The sequence below is a fragment of the Charadrius vociferus genome, unplaced genomic scaffold (genome assembly GCF_000708025.1).
Source record: "Charadrius vociferus isolate BGI_N301 unplaced genomic scaffold, ASM70802v2 scaffold13, whole genome shotgun sequence".
Classification (NCBI taxonomy): domain Eukaryota; kingdom Metazoa; phylum Chordata; class Aves; order Charadriiformes; family Charadriidae; genus Charadrius; species Charadrius vociferus.
Genome location: NW_009647763.1, coordinates 4,021,818 through 4,037,717, shown reverse-complemented (window position 1 = coordinate 4,037,717; position 15,900 = coordinate 4,021,818). Strand labels below are relative to the sequence as shown.

Sequence of the window (15,900 nt, the reverse complement as noted above, 5' to 3'; positions counted from 1 at the left end):
AGTTCTTATTTCTTGCGATGCGACGTTCCGGCTGTATAAATTATACCTATGCCGTGTAGCATGCCTGTGCACAAACACACAGATGCACATGTACGTGCTCCTTGCTAAGGAAAAAAAAAGCGTGCTTGATATTCTGGGAATATGATGTAAAGCAGTTTTGTTACATTTAAAAAAAAAAAGTGTGAAACAGAAGAGAGCAGTTTCTTCCATGTGCATATAGAAAATGAATAACAACGATGGGAAGGTTGTTACTGAAATAAAGAAAGAATTGTCCACATATTATGTGTGTATATGTATGCAGCTAAATGTATATTTATATTTGAGTGGATTTCATTGTTTTTCAGTAGGTGTCAGTAGAGCTTCAAAGGAGCCCAGATTTTCAGTTTTCTGGCTATTGTTTTCTGAAGTCTTGCATCTTTACCGTCAAGTTTCGTCACATCACTCTCATGGAAGTGTACAAAATAATCTCATCTGCTCCATCAGTTGAAATGACTCCTATATTCAAATTATCCCTGCATATATCTGCTCAAAGGCTAGACCTTCCTTTCCTCTTGCTGCCTAAAAGTATGTGGTGAGTACCTTGTTGCTCTCAGCCATCTGAAGGCTGTAGTACAGACCTCGTGGTACAGGAAGGTTTGCAACCTTTTGACTGCATGCTGTGAATGGGGTTTTCAGGACTGCAGCTAGCAGAAAAACTCCCTTCCTATAGTATGTCTATACTGCAAACCCAGTGTCAGGTGGAATAGCAGAGCTAGCTGGTCACAAGGTGACTAAGAGCAGAATCACCCAACTGTTAAAAATACAGCGCTTAGCATTTATCTGTGGGGTAACAAAGTAGATTAGATACTCCTTATTGCTTCCAGGTCCCTGAGGTAGTTTTGGCATCCATAGAAGCACAAAGAACTTGTACAGAGATTTGGTAACAGGATTACACCTGACAACCCCCTATGCCCAGTGACCCCCTATCTAATAGTGGCAGTACCGTCATTCCATATACACCAAATCTGGTCTAGGAGCACCATGTCAATCTGGAAGTGGGAAAAATTAGCTTTTGCTCTCAGCTCTGTTGCCAATAATCTGTTTCATATGAGTTACTTGAATTTAACTGTTCAGTTTTTTAAGACTCAGGGTTTTCTGTCTTGCTTTAACTCACATCCCCACACTGTATTTCCTGTTTAGATACTAAGCGTTCAAGGGAAAGGATCTATATGATATGTTCACACTGTGATTAAAGCAACAGGCTACCTTATCACAGAAGACTGATAATATATGCCAGCAGTAATACATCTGGGGATTATTTTTAGGATTGAGGGATTAGCAATAATAAGCATTATATCGCCTCCTTTGTTGATACCTAAGGGTGAATCATCTCACTGGAACTGATTTATGATATAGGAAATTGAAAATTTAGTATCACGTGTATGTGAAATGCGTATGACAGAGTCTCTCCGATGGAGATTCCACTTAAGCTTCTAACTTCATCTGAGCCTGGCAAGGCCATCCGTCCCACTATGCTCTCATTGTGTTCTCTGCTGAGACACCCTGCAGTTTAAACTCAGCAAAGAGCATCTACAGAGACCGAGGGGAAAAGTGCTCAGGTCACTAACCACTTCTTTTATGCTTATGGAAGAAGAATGGTCAGTATTGGAATGATCTCACTGTTGAGGCAGCCACTTGGAAAATAGTATGCTGGAAGCCCCCATTCCCTTAACATAATCAACAACTTGCTTTCCATGTGAGGACATTTATGCTAATAATTTTTCTCTTAGTTCTTGCAAAGCAGAAGTAATTACAATGTAATTAAAAAGCAAAAGTTATTGTCAGTCACTTTGTAATGTTAAAAGATTGGCAGACATACTGCAGACTTCGTTGAACCGTCAGCTGTGCAGATCAGTTTTGTCCATGTGCAGTAGGTGTAATTCTGCAGCAAATCTGCCATCAATGAAACAAACTAATGAAAACCTGTAGTAAAATGTACTATTTGCTACACTTCTTGCTGATAAAAAAAAATAAATGGGAAATTTGGAGCATTAATTAAGTCTCTGAAACTGTTTAGCTCTGAACCTGAGCTACAACACTAACTTTGTATTTTTAAAATAACTACCACCTCTTTGAACACACCTCTGCATGAATACACCACCCACTACCCACCCAGCTACTAGATATGTTTGAAGGACTCCCAAAATTCAAAGGAAGGTTTCAGGAACCTTCCTTCATCTCATTTCCATGCAGAGGGATTTTTAATTTGGTCTCTAGAGGCCGCCTTCCAACAAGTAACAGCTCGCTGGAGTTAACTGCGTTACACATGCCCATGTACTTCATAGAGATTCAAGAACGAAATATTTTCTGTAAAGGTTTTCTGAACAATTTTATTGAGGTAATTTTCTTCATTTTATATTTATATATATATCCATTCACATATATCTATAATTCAAAGAGCTAAACAGTTGTCTAAGGCACTTGGAACTGTGAACAGCAGAGTACCCTACAGTACTGTACAACTAGGCAGCACACATTGTTTTTGCTTGTTAAATAAAAACACCATAAAACAAGCATAATATATGTACTGTATAAAAAGATAACACGTATTCTACTTTTCGTGTGACAATATTGGAATATATTTTGTGTGTGTGTGTATATATAGGTATATACTACAGTACAGATAAAACCCCAAGAAGCAGCTATTATTAATTTGTAACCATTCCAGTTATTTACATTCACAGATATCAATACACCTGTGTAAAATGCAGTGTCAGACCAGCCACTGCTTTGTAGTTACCATATTCAATCGCACTAAGTCAAGCTGCCAAAATACAAATAAATGCATTCATTTTATAATTGTTATGTAAAATACACACTGTATAAGCTGAAAAGTTATCGGTATTGATTCTCCCCAGCCTCGCATCTTTTGAAAATCATGTGGAAAGTACATTTTAAAGTGCCAGCAGTTCTAAGCTGATAATGTTTCAGGTAGAGTTTTTGTAGTTATCAATAACTATTCCGCATGATGGGCAGCAGGGAACCAAGTCTTGCCTTATTTTCCTTGTAAATAGGAACATGTAGTGAAATTCAAGCAAGTTATTTTGAGCATAATTTGCTTCTATTTTAAATCAAATTAATAGAAACGACAACGTCTAAGAACTGGCCCAGTGCCTATTAATAGGTGATGCTCTCCATTACGTGCTGCAAAATTTTTATTCCAATGAATTAATGTGAAAATTTCATTTCAGGTGATTGTAGCCCTCTTACAGTATATTTGGCACGTAAGAACCTCCTGGCTTTACTGGGCCCTCATAAGACCCTACTGGAACTTCACCACCTGCACTGGTGTGGATGGGTTATCAAGCCCTCCTTACTGGAGTCATCTCTTAGAGGTGTCCTTGCAGACTTGATTGGAAGATGCGTACGCACAAGGATTCCTACTATTGAGTAGTACCTTGTCCCAGTGTATTGCAGCTCTTCCAGGGAAATACATGCTGTTGAATGCCCAGTGTTTAAGGTACGCTTGGGTATACAAAGCACAGCATACTCATATTGCCAATGTTCTACTGATTGAGCAACTGTTCTGCAGAACGCTGGGAAGGGATGCAAACTTAGTAACTCCTGAGTGTACAGCGGTGCGGTCTGCAGCATTCTTCCACCTCTCCTAAATTTGCAGTTTGGTTGTAAATGGAATCCTATTTCTCTTTTAGGGAAAAAAAAGAATAATCTTAAGAGCTATTTAAACAGTTGCAGGCAATTAGCATGTGGCATCTTCACACCCTTCCCACCCCTACTCATACAGTTAGATGCCCATTCAAATAAGCCATTGTTATCTTTTTTGTTTCAAATCACACCAGCTAAAATAATCGTCCAAAACACAGTATTTCTTTAATTCCAAAAATTAGACAAGTTTACAAATCAATATACCACCACACAAAGTAGTGAAAGGAAGAGAAGATAGGTTCGGCAACATTTTACTATTTTATAACAATGTTCAAATATGGTTAAATTCAACATAGTATTGCAAGACTTTTTTAATATAAAGAATTAATGATTGAACAAGGAGACACAGAGAATGCCATTACTTTCTTTGTTCCTATCCAATGCAATATTTAGCTTCTAGAAAATAATGAAATATTGGTGAAATGCTCTATCTAGTTCATATGAGCTCTATTTCCATTAAAATCGTGAAACAAGATGGGAACAATGACAAAGTGAAACAAGACCTTATTAATCATTAAAGTTAATAAATAGAAACCTGTCAAAACATTACAGTGAAATGTGTTATTTTTACTCCATCTCTCCCTTTCTCTATATAGATACACTTCCATAAGTTTGTAGGTTTTTTCCCCGATATCTGTTAAGTAGAAGCTTTAAGCTCTTCTGGGGAATTCACATTTCTTTTAATTTGATCCTCAAAATAATTTAATATCAACCTAATAAAAAACTTTCAGAATTGATTTTTTTGTTTGTTTATCAAAAGCTAGGTCCCAGCAGCGAGCATTGCACTGAGCTTTGTACAATAAGAATAAAGATAGCAACAATAACGGAGCTAAATGTGGGAGCTCCTAAAGGCAGGAGGCAAGTTTATTCTGGTTATCACCCTGAGTATGTCTTTATTTTAGTTTACAGCAGTGGCACACATCTTAACTCCTTGAGATACGAATAAAAACAGAAGACGTGAAAGCGTTAAAAGACGCAGTTCTGGTATACCTGACAATTTAATGCAAGTGTAGGCTTTTAGCTCGGTTTACTTTATCATTAAAGCATTAGCAGACATTAAGACATGAGCTCATAGTCTAGTCTCTGCTTAGGATGAGTGCTGAGCCAGACCTGTCCTACTGGTGCAGTCTGCCAGGTACTGAGGTGACAGCGTGGGTCTCCCTACCCTAGCTCTAACCCACTACCAGCTGCAGCCGATGAGGGGGTTTTGGTTGATTCCCGGGCTGCCAGACTAGATCTTCCTCCCATTTCATGATGGTACAAAATTGTGGCTCAGACTGTATTTATACTCAGGTTAAACGACAGCTAATTCTCTGATGTAGCTGTAGTATTACTAGTCACAGATCTACGTTTGAAGCATCTCCGCTGGAAACAAAGCACTAATCCCCCCTGGAAGGAGGGGTCTAATTTCTGTAGTATCAGGGACACTTTCATTGCTTTGTTTCACATCTTTCATTTGGTTTTCAAGGAAAAACAAGCAAAAAAAAAAAAAAAAAGTGGTCATCTGATACAGTTTTTACATGTCAACACTGAGGCTGTGGTGCGTCTCTAAGAGCTGCTCAATGTGGCCAAAGCGGAAGGTGGGGCTGCCCTGCCCCACACCACATCAGAGGTCCGTAAAGTCCACCACAGCATGGGACACACAAAACTGTATGTAAATGCTTAAACCGACAAATAAATACAATCTTGTAGACTTACAAATGGCTGTGAATACTTTCAGTGATTTTGAAGAGACACTGCTCCTGGTCCTACCTTGTTTGAAATCACTAGTCAAAATGGTATTTAGCTTAAATAATTGTTAGCATTTAGCTTAAATAATTTAATTTTTTTTGTACTTTTTGAATCAACACATACATCACAATTAGAGGAAATTCGGATAGATTATTTTCCATTTGAAACAACTAATTTCAGTTATAAGGACTAATATGTATTACCTGAAAGAAGAAGAGAGGTAAGAGACATTCTAGAACAATTTCAGTTTGTTATGTGAAGAAAAAATTAGGATTTGATAAAGCGTCCATTCTTCTGCATGCACAGCAACAAGCTGTGATCCGTGATCCTACTGATAAACGTGATATATGAGGTAATTTCAGAACCCAATGCTTCAAGCTACTAATTTTCTCTTTGTGTGCATGTAGACATCTGAGTTTATATCTGACTCTGTGGAACATAGGTATGTGTGTCAGGTTTGTCATATGTTGTGGATGACATTTAAATGATTTGTCCAACTTGATAAAAATTAACACATTGATCCCTTTTCGCCAGCCAGACTGTACTATGTGTTGCATGGAAAATGTTGTATTTTCTTTGCCTTTTTAACATATTTTTATTTTTTCCCCTCAAGGCTTACTCACTCAGGAATTTCTTAGGACTTAGCCTGATTTTTCCCTTCTAACAGGCATGCAGCACCACAGGCAGTTAGGTATATGACATATTATTTCCAATAGGCTGTTGTAGCAACTTGGAGACATTTGAAATCATCAATACAGAGGGCTAGGAGATACAGCAGAAACCAACTTCAGGGAGCTCAGTAAGGTAAAGCAAACTTGCTTCACTGTGCATAGTGACATACCAAAATCTTGTTATTTTTTATTGCATGGATTGCATGGATAACACTTTACAGCTGTCAATTTTGGAGTTGTACAGCCTGGAGAAGAGAATACTCCAGGGACACCTTCCAGCAGCCTTTCAGTATCTGAAGGGGGCCTACAAGAAGACTGGAGAGGGACTTTTTACAAGGGCATGTAGAGATAGGACGAGGGGTAATGGCTTCAAACTGGAAGAGGGGAGATTTAGAATAGATATTAGGAAAAAAATTTTCACTATGAAGGTGGCGAGGCACTGGAACAAATTACCCAGGGAAGTTGTGGATGCCCCATCCCTGGAGGTGTTCAACGCCAGGCTGGATGGGGCTTTGAGCAACCTGGTCTAGTGGGAGGTGTCCCTGCCCATGGCAGGGGGGTTGGAACTAGATGGTCTTTAAGGTCCCCTCCAGCCTAAACCATTCGATGATGATGATTTTTCTGCCAGTTGAAATTCGGAATATAAAAATAGTATCTACAATTCTCTGTGTGGGTACAATACACAATGGATAGTTTATAGTTCTAATTCTGCAAGTATACTATTTTACTTAAGTTCCAATAAAGGTAACTCTTTTTGTCCACTTACACAAATTTGCTTAAGTAGTTTGCTGAATTGTGGGCCAAAGAATGCATCTGATTATTTATCATAAAAATAATAAGAAATTATATAAGAAATTAAAGATTAGCTCAGCATCTCTATCCAGACCAGTATTCTGCCTCAAGCAATACTTAAAAAACACCCCAAACCCAGAAGGAGGACAGGGGAAGACTATGGGATGCCTCACCTATGCATCCTCATGTCTTACGGCACAATGCAGTTTGGGGAAGTCTGAGCCAGAAGTTGTATCCTCATCTTTGTGTTTTAACTCTTAAACCGAGAAGGTGCCATGTGTCTTTCCCCCAAGCACCAGGCCTAGTATAGAGGAATGTTTTCTTGCAAAGTCAATTCATTTGCTTCACCCTAAGAGTTTAACAACTTTTCCTTTGCTTGTGCAACCTGTATGTACCCTGGCATGTGAGTGGAGCTACCGTCTTATATAAAGTTTGTATAGTCTGACCTTGCTTTTGTCCAAGTTATTCTGCCTGTGCAACAGCTATCTTTCTGCCTTTAGTATCTCGGCTGCTTTCAAATGTTTCAAAGTGATTAAGGCAACACTGAGGTCTATTTAATTGCTCCACTTGTTTCCTTTGAAGTGAAATACTGTTTTATACTTCAAAGTCAACATGGTAGGCCTTTATAGGATTCGGACACACATTTCTAAATTTGGCAACAACGACAACAAAAAGTTTAAGCAGGAGAACTATTTATTAAATACTAGTGTAAGTTTTAAGTTTACTCTTCAAATTCTAAAAATAAAAATTAGGATTCTACCAGAATTGCTGACAAACCTTGACTCTAATGGCCTGATCATTGCTGTATGATTTAGTGCCAATGAATACATTTTCACCGTTTCCTTGATGTCAAAGTGGTGTTTCTATATTTATAAAATGATGGGCCTCACAGAAGCTAAACTGTTTTCTGCAAATGGAATCCTAATGGCTCTTATTGATTCCATTAAAAAAGGAAGGTGCTGCTTCCTTTTCTTTGCTACAAGCATGTAGATGGTTATTTTATTTGGTTATTGATATTTTGGGCTCTGTACGTCATTAGATTTTTACTAAAATGTAAGTGATCCTAACAGTCATATAAATCTATCTATTTTTATAAAAGGTTTGTCGATCTCTTTAAAAATAATAGAGTGCCAGCTGTTGGAAAGCACTCTCCTGTTACTAGAAGTGCTCTTTACTAAAATAATCTGCCCCATTTATGCAAACCTGGTCTTGTTGTAAATATCAGTAAAGAGGGAGATCTAATTTTAGCCACCAAATTGCCTTCCTGCCTTTAGGCTGACATCTAAAACAACAACCTTCAATTTTAGAAACAAAAAGCATTCCACAAGAGTCTCTTGCAGGTTCTGAGGTAAAAATCACATCTACACAGACCTTTTATTGCCTGAAAAAGAAATACTTACACTTCATAATTAAAAACTAAACAGGGCACATAAAAGACAAAAATAAATTGTAATATGTACACACATTAGAAAGGATAAATAGCAAATATATTGTAATACTGCATTAAATGTATGCATATGTGAATTCCAGACACCCCTCCCCCCCAATGTTGTGTACATTAATTCAAAGGATAAATAAGTGCTAATATAAGACAGGGAATTTCTTAGTGTAAACAACGCCACGGGCTTTTTAATAGGCCTTTGGGCCAACTTAGAAAAACCATGTATTGCCTTTCACACTCCATATCACTTAATTTTAATAGTACTGTATCCACATGTACAATTTCAAGATAGTATAAAAAAATTAGGAATCTAAGAAGCATTCTTCACACTCATCAAAAACAGGCTGCAGACACTCTAAGGATTTTCCATTCGCTTTTACAGGACCAATGGCTGAAGACATACTGATTCATCTGTGAGTTCTTCCTCAAAGCAGTGCAAGAGTCCTTAAACATAAAAAGTCACATTAGTAATCACTGCTTAAGCCTACTAGTAAAGACTTCTGTGCCCAATTTCAATTCTGATTTGGGATTCACGCTAGCAGGATGTCAAAGTTGTCACCACTGCCTGCCACAGGTGAGAAAGATAATGAGCCCTCCGGTTTAAATGGCAAGTGACAGACAGCAAGGAGTGTTTCTAAACATGAAGCATTTCATTGCATTCATAGTGTCACATTATTTGTCCTTCAAATCCTGTTTATGTATTTCTGAGGATTCAGGGTACATCAACATTAAAAACCAAAAAATGTATGACTTGTTCTGTATGAACGTTCAATGTATTTTCTTGAAGCATGCGCATTGGGATTTTAAAAAAGACAGCTGAGTTATACTAGGACTAATTTCTGGCAACTGCATTTACTGGCACCAGAGAAAATTACAGTTCTTCACTAAAGTACTGATGACATGAGGACTTGTGGCTTGCTGTCTTTCTAAGACAGGCTATGGCCACTAAAAAAAATACATGCACAGTTGCTCACGCTCTGAGTTTTTTTAAAAAAATAATTCCTCCCACTGGCAAAGTGCATCATTAAGCAGTCCCCTCTGTTCCACTCTTCTCTGTGGACCAACAAGCGAAGTTTCTCTTCCCCCACACTCTCGGTCCTTTTCACACTCCCCCCTCTCAGTTACCCTCAGTCACAACCCTATGAAGTCTGGTGAGTTCCCAGTAACAGGCTCTCAAGCGATTGTCTTCAGCTCTTCCTGACTTGTGGAGCTCCCATGAAGAAGTCCACCGACTCGTCTGTGTGGGTTAGCCACAGAACCATGGTCTGTCTTAACAATGACAAACACTTCATGTGGGTTCTCCGAGACAAACCATTTGTCCGTTGATAAAGGCGAGGGCCACATCCTTCATTAACCTCAGGGTAAGCTGTAGCACACACTCACAATCAGTCAAGTTCCAGTGCAATCTCAGGTCATCAGGACGCAATGATTTCCCCAAAGAAAACTGTTACGTGAAATATGGGATGTGGTCAAACAGTTATGGACGATGAAACCTGAAATGATAAATCATTAAAAAAAAACTTAGAATTAATTTATTTCAACTGACAATGACACTGATCTTCATCCTGCTCTCACAGCTGTTTACTTTTGTTGCCTAAACAGAATTATTCCTGATTTTCCTGGTCAACGTAGTATTAGAGTCAGCTCTATTATTCTCCGCTCTCTGTCTGTCTCTACTAGAAAACCAAATGGGGCTATGGTGTGGCTCAGGCACTGGTGTGTGTCTGTCTGTCCACACCATTAACCTATTAACTGTGGTCGCTGGCACAGTTTTGCTTGCGTCAACCAGTGCTCTTCCACATACTGCCTGGGCATGGCTGGGATTAGCACAGGCCAAAAGGCAGACTGTGTATGAGGGGAATATCACCCTGTTTTGGGGTTGGGGGAAGAGGTTAACTGCATGAATTCAAGCTGTGCCAAGCCTGCTGGCCTCGGGGCTGGAAAACAGTCTCTGGTCTGGTTTGTTTACCAGGATAGATTTAGCCACATTGCATTTAGTATTTGGAGACGCTGTAGGTAACTCAGAAAAGCTTTGCTAAGCCATAAAGCATAACATTCTGGTTTTTTTTTAATCCTTCCGCAAAATGAGGCTATCAAAAATCTTGGATTTTTTTTTTAAGTAAGCAACAAATCTTATAGCACTGCAGATGCTTTCTTCCTATTAACAGCAGCCAACTGTGGCACATGAAGGCCCAAATACACCTCATTGTTTTTTAGACTTTCAGGCAGGGCATGTACATCACTTCAGAATGCCTGTATGATGGATAGAGAGGTGGATTGCTCCAAAGGGTGTTGCCAACCTTTTCTAGAATAAGTTTGGAGCCTACAGCAACTGAAATTCTCACTCAGCTTAAATGTAATGAATCCAAGCAAAAGGGTAAGAAGGGCACCAGTATCAGGTGCTCAATGTATCTATCACCAGACTTCTAAATCTTTGTCTAAATGGTATTAAATATATATCTATCCGCGAAGCAGTAAAAGATACAGCAACTTTTAAAAAGTGTAGGTAATGATGCACCTAACAGACTAGATTTACATAAGTTTTTTTTTGACACATTTTCTCTTAATAGTTCCAGAGAAAAGAAAAGAAAACAAACTGTGCATTGCCCCTGTAATGTGGTTCAGTACAATTTCTCAAATAAAGGAGGTGTACATGAAAGCTGACGCTCACAAACATGCAGCTCATCTGCTAAGTGAGGGTACAGTGCATTGCAAAAGACACAAGGTTTTTGTATTTGTGTAGAACGACAATATATTGGACTATATATAGCATTTCCATTAGAAGCACTTTATAAACATCTACTAAGATCCTCTTCGCAAACTTTTATTTATTTCTCTATTTTCTGAAACTCAGTTTCTTGGATTCTGTTATGAAATAACAGAAGGAATCAGTCTAAATTACTAGGAGTAGAAAAACAGTTCAGCTGACAGTAAATGATGAAAATGACATCAAGTATTTTTCCTTTCCCAATTTTAACAAAATTTAATAATTCAAAAATATTGTAAATACTTATTAAAATATTAAAGCATCTTATATTGAATATGCAATAATATAAGAAACTATATGCCATAAGCTATTTTTGTTTAATAAGCAGCTTCCTTGTCGTCTCATTCTATCACAGAACTTCACGAATAAGCCTTTGTTAACCAGCTGCCAATGCAAGAGCCTTTTGGTTTGTATTACCTCTGGGATCACCCTTGAAAAAAAATAAAAGATGAGTAATTCGCTCTCTGGCCAGAAACTTTTGTCTATCATTTTCTCAAAACAAATCACTTCTGTTGTATCAGTCCAAATGTAGTGGAGAACTGCATAATTTTTAATGCAAGGTCCTGGAGGAAACTGAATCTCTTTTTATTTTCAAAATTGCAATTGACTTAAAACATCTGCATCTAATTCTGTTCTTAATTAGCTTTTTCTACTGTTACTCTGCTGACTTCTGTGCAGTGGTTCTACAACATGACCAGTGAAAAAAACAGGGCGGAGAGGGAACGGAGAAAGTCTGATTTCCCGCAGGTTGAAATTCTTCCAGGACCATGTATTTATCACAATTCGTCTGTGACTATTTTTGACTCTGTTTTCCAAGGCCTTCCTCAGAAAAAAATTTCACTTTTTAACTGGTTTGTCATTCCACTGGATCCCTGAGATTTTTGGGTCATCTTTCAAGAATCCAATGGTAACCAGTCTCAACTGTTTCCAATTCTCATGAAAAAATAACCAATTCTTTTTGTATGACTCATGCCTATCTGTACTTATGTTTCTATATTGCAATGCAACTCAAAAAACGTAACAACATAAGCAGGGGGTGGCACTCCATCTCTCTCAGCACATAGCCAGGTTTCTATTCCTGCTCATTTTCCTTCTCTCCCTTGGGATGCTAATTTTTTTTTTCAAAGCAGCATTTTTATGTATTCTGAAGAAGATATACTACCTACTGCCCGAAGAGAAAATGACGTCAGAAGCCAAATGAAAATATACAAATCCATGTTTGAAAAGGACATTTTCTAATGGTCAGAATGCGATGCTAGATTGAAACCCTGCCTCCTGGTTCGTCTCCTAGTTTAGTTCTATTGTCCGTGAAATGGTTTATTTTTAAAAAAAATTAGTGTATTCATGTTATATATGAATAAATACTACACTGAAGTGGGTTTATAGTATTACAGAAAAATCCATGTTTTGGTGAGAAAAAAAAATCGCTGAAGTTGTGAAATCGAGCATTGAACTAGGAGATGCCAAAAATCACCAAACCCCCATCTCCCATTGTGAATTTTCCATGTGACGCTCTCTTTAATTAGAGGATTCACACTCACCTGTGCTGATCCCAAGTTTGATTGAAACAGTAGCAGGAAAAGGAAGGGACCCAGTTGTGGGCAATTGTTTTTTATTTGACTTAACTCTGTGTGGACAGAGACAATAATACTATGTCTACAATGTTGGCTGATCCTAACAGCAAGTTCTGCTCAGCCTTTGTAACTTCAAAAGATACAGATGTCGCGGGGATGGCAGAAGGCACCTTCCTCCTCCTACGAATAACTCTGTCAAATTTGAAGTCTTGCTAAAAACTGGGGATGCTTCAGAGCTCTTTAAACCATAATGCTTCAGACAACATCTTGGTGTTATCCGGGACAGATAATGAAACAAATGCAGATTAAAACATTATAAGTAGCAAACAAGGAATATTAGAATCTCTCTTGTTCCCCTGAAACTGCTGCCAGGAGCCTAGAAAGCTCCCCAAAACACTGATGAGCTCTTCTGAAGTTCAACACATCATCTACTTACCAAATGCATCTACAAAAAAATATACTTTCATGAGCAAGGGAGCGCTGCCAGAGAAGGACATCCCTTTTTTTTTGTGCTTGAGGACTGTTAAATTAATCAGGGAGAGAGATGCTGAGCCCTTTCAAAGGATTATTTTTTTAGTTTTCCCAATCTTCTTCCATTTAGCAACTGATCCGCTGCAGTCACCTTCACTGCTGTATCAACTACTCAGTTTCAGGGATGGCACCAGCAACACTGTGAATCCCACCAGAATCAGTGGTGGGATTCAGGGGGGATTCAAGGGGACTCACGGTAGGAATCTACACAAGGAGCCAGTCATGACACAGCCGCAGAGGACTTGCCGAAAGGCAGAGGGTCGCTGTCACACTCATCTCTCCGACTTATGCAGGAAGAGGGATTCACCCACCTGGTAAATTGCCGACTTTCCTCATGTACTTCCATTTCTGTGCTTTTAAATTCATTCAGTTCTTTCCGTATTGCTGCCTAATAAACAATAATGATATACGCAACCGTAAGAAATATGAATCTTAAGGAAAGTAAAGAGCCTGAAAGGAACCTGGCCCTACTCTTGCAGGTTCCCTTACAGTTCCCATTTTCCAGTCTCCCTTACTCTAATCCATAGCTCTCACACATCTCTGATCATCAACACAAACGACTTTTTTCAATTACAGCTATTTGGAGCAGTAATACACCACCAAGAAAGTCGAAGTGCCAAACACCAACAATAAACAAAGAAACACCGAAACTACTTCAATGGGCGAACCAACCCCCCACTCCCTCCCCGAAACACGGCACTTACTACAGACAAAAATGGGCGAGGGACGGGGTTACCTCGACAGTCACCTGCTGAGTATGCCACCGGGAGGGGATTATATCTGCAGGGGAGCCCCTGAGGAGCCAGTGAGCCACGCTGCCCGCGCAGGCACTGTACACGCAGCAGGGGCCTCGCAGCTCCCCACTGGAGACAGGACTTTGGGAACGCAAGATGAATAGCGATTTTTAAGTGGAATTAGTCAGTTGGTTTGATTAGTTCTATGTAAAATTACATGAAATATTTGGACATTTCAGGCTTGTGTTTTCAGCTGGCAGATACTGAAGAACAGCAGAAATTCAGGGTGATGCATAAATGCCTTGTTGCTTATGTTAGAAGAGTGATAAGCAATTTACTTAATCAAGTAATAAATACAATTTCTGAAATATTCTAATATATACTACAAGGGCTTTTGTTTCCATCCCATACGCTTTCCTACCTTCACTGTGAAATGAAATGACAGTTTATTCTTACTCACTCTTTTCTTTTACCGTTTTAAATAAAAGCAGTATCATTTCATTAATCCCCAAAGAAGCCTCATCTGGTGTGCATGCCATTCAGTGCAGAACAGACAGGCAGCATGATAAAATTATAGCATCCCCAGACTGCGGTCTCATAAATGAGAAACTTCATTTTAAGCAGGGGATGGTTCTGTTTAGCCACAACAGCGTGCTTACACGGGGCTGCTGTAACAGCTAGGGAAGAGACAGCTATTTCTGAGCACCAAATGAGCAGCAAAGACACCAGAGCTCCAGCTCCATAATACAGTTATAGTAAAATTTTCTGCTCCCACTGTAATTAGAAAAATTACTTCCCTGGGAAAAAAGGGAAAGGGAGTTTGCAGGCAACCCAGGGTTTGCTTTTCTGCTGAGGCCAACAAACATGGGATCACAGAACCAGCCTTGGGAACCTGGTCATTACAAAATTAATTGAGATTAAAACTACTACCCTAAAGTAAGTAGGAAACTACTGGTTTTTTTTCTAGTGCAGTTTACCCCAGTTGGACCTAGGTGAAAGCAGAGGTGCTGGGTGCTCTGACCTCCCACAGACTACCTGAGGACTAGAGAGTGCTCAGCACCTCCCAGAACCAACATCTATAAACACTTCTGAGTACATTTTTAATGTCTTGACCTTGACTTAATATGAGATTCGCCTTTGATTTTCGGATGAGCTGGCATTAATATTAAAATACAAGCTGAAGTAAAATCAGTGCTTCATAGTCTTTAGCTAAAAGACAGTGGGTTCTTGCACATATCACTTCATGCCAAGCTGCATAGGATTTCCATAAAATTTGGTTCAGACCAAGTGCTAAAAGGGCCAGCACTTTTTGATGCATAAATCCTACAGCTTTCCTTTTATGAAGTGGTATAGGAGGGAAATGGAAGAGTATTTTATGGCAATCTCTGACTGATCTGTTTTTTAAAAGAGAATCACAGCATCATTTGTCTCATCCTTTGTAGTTCGGCAGAGGAACTATTAACTGCAGCATGCTGGGGCCAAACTTCCCTGAAAAATGTGCTGCATGCATACGGCCAGCTCCTGCACTGATGGTTGTGGCTGAGAACCCTTACGAGGATGGAGCAGCTTCTACCTTTTTTCAATTGAATGAGTTGCAAATGTAACTCTTGGTGGCAGTGACCCAAGCTTCTGCCTGCCGAAACCTTGCCTGAACACAGGAAAAATGGGGAGGGACTCTTTATCAGGGAGTGTAGCGATAGGATGAGGGGTAGATTTAGATTAGCTATTAGGAAGAAATTCTTTACTCTGAGGGTGGTGAGACACTGGAACAGGTTGCCCAGAGAAGCTGTGGATGCCCCATCCCTGGAGGTGTTCAAGGCCAGGCTGGATGGGGCTTTGAGCAACCTGGTCTAGTGGGAGGTGTCCCTGCTCATGGCAGGGGGGTTGGAACTAGATGATCTTCAAGGTCCCTTCCAACTCTAACCATTCTATAATTCTGTGATTCTATAAATTC

At 39.2% G+C, this 15,900-nt stretch overlaps 1 protein-coding gene across 1 annotated transcript in view; it reads right to left on the bottom strand.

Annotated features, from left to right (window-relative positions):
- Window positions 1–9,762: 9,762 nt before the first annotated feature.
- PHACTR2 (phosphatase and actin regulator 2) overlaps window positions 9,763–15,900 on the bottom strand; it is a 141,106-nt gene continuing 134,968 nt past the window's right edge. Inside the window, exons 12-13 of the mRNA XM_009882343.1 lie at window positions 13,524–13,600; window positions 9,763–9,833 (exon numbers count right to left, since the gene is read on the bottom strand). Coding sequence (XP_009880645.1) covers window positions 9,818–9,833; window positions 13,524–13,600 — 93 coding nt within the window. The 3' untranslated portion in view covers window positions 9,763–9,817. The remainder of the gene's footprint in view (window positions 9,834–13,523; window positions 13,601–15,900) is intronic.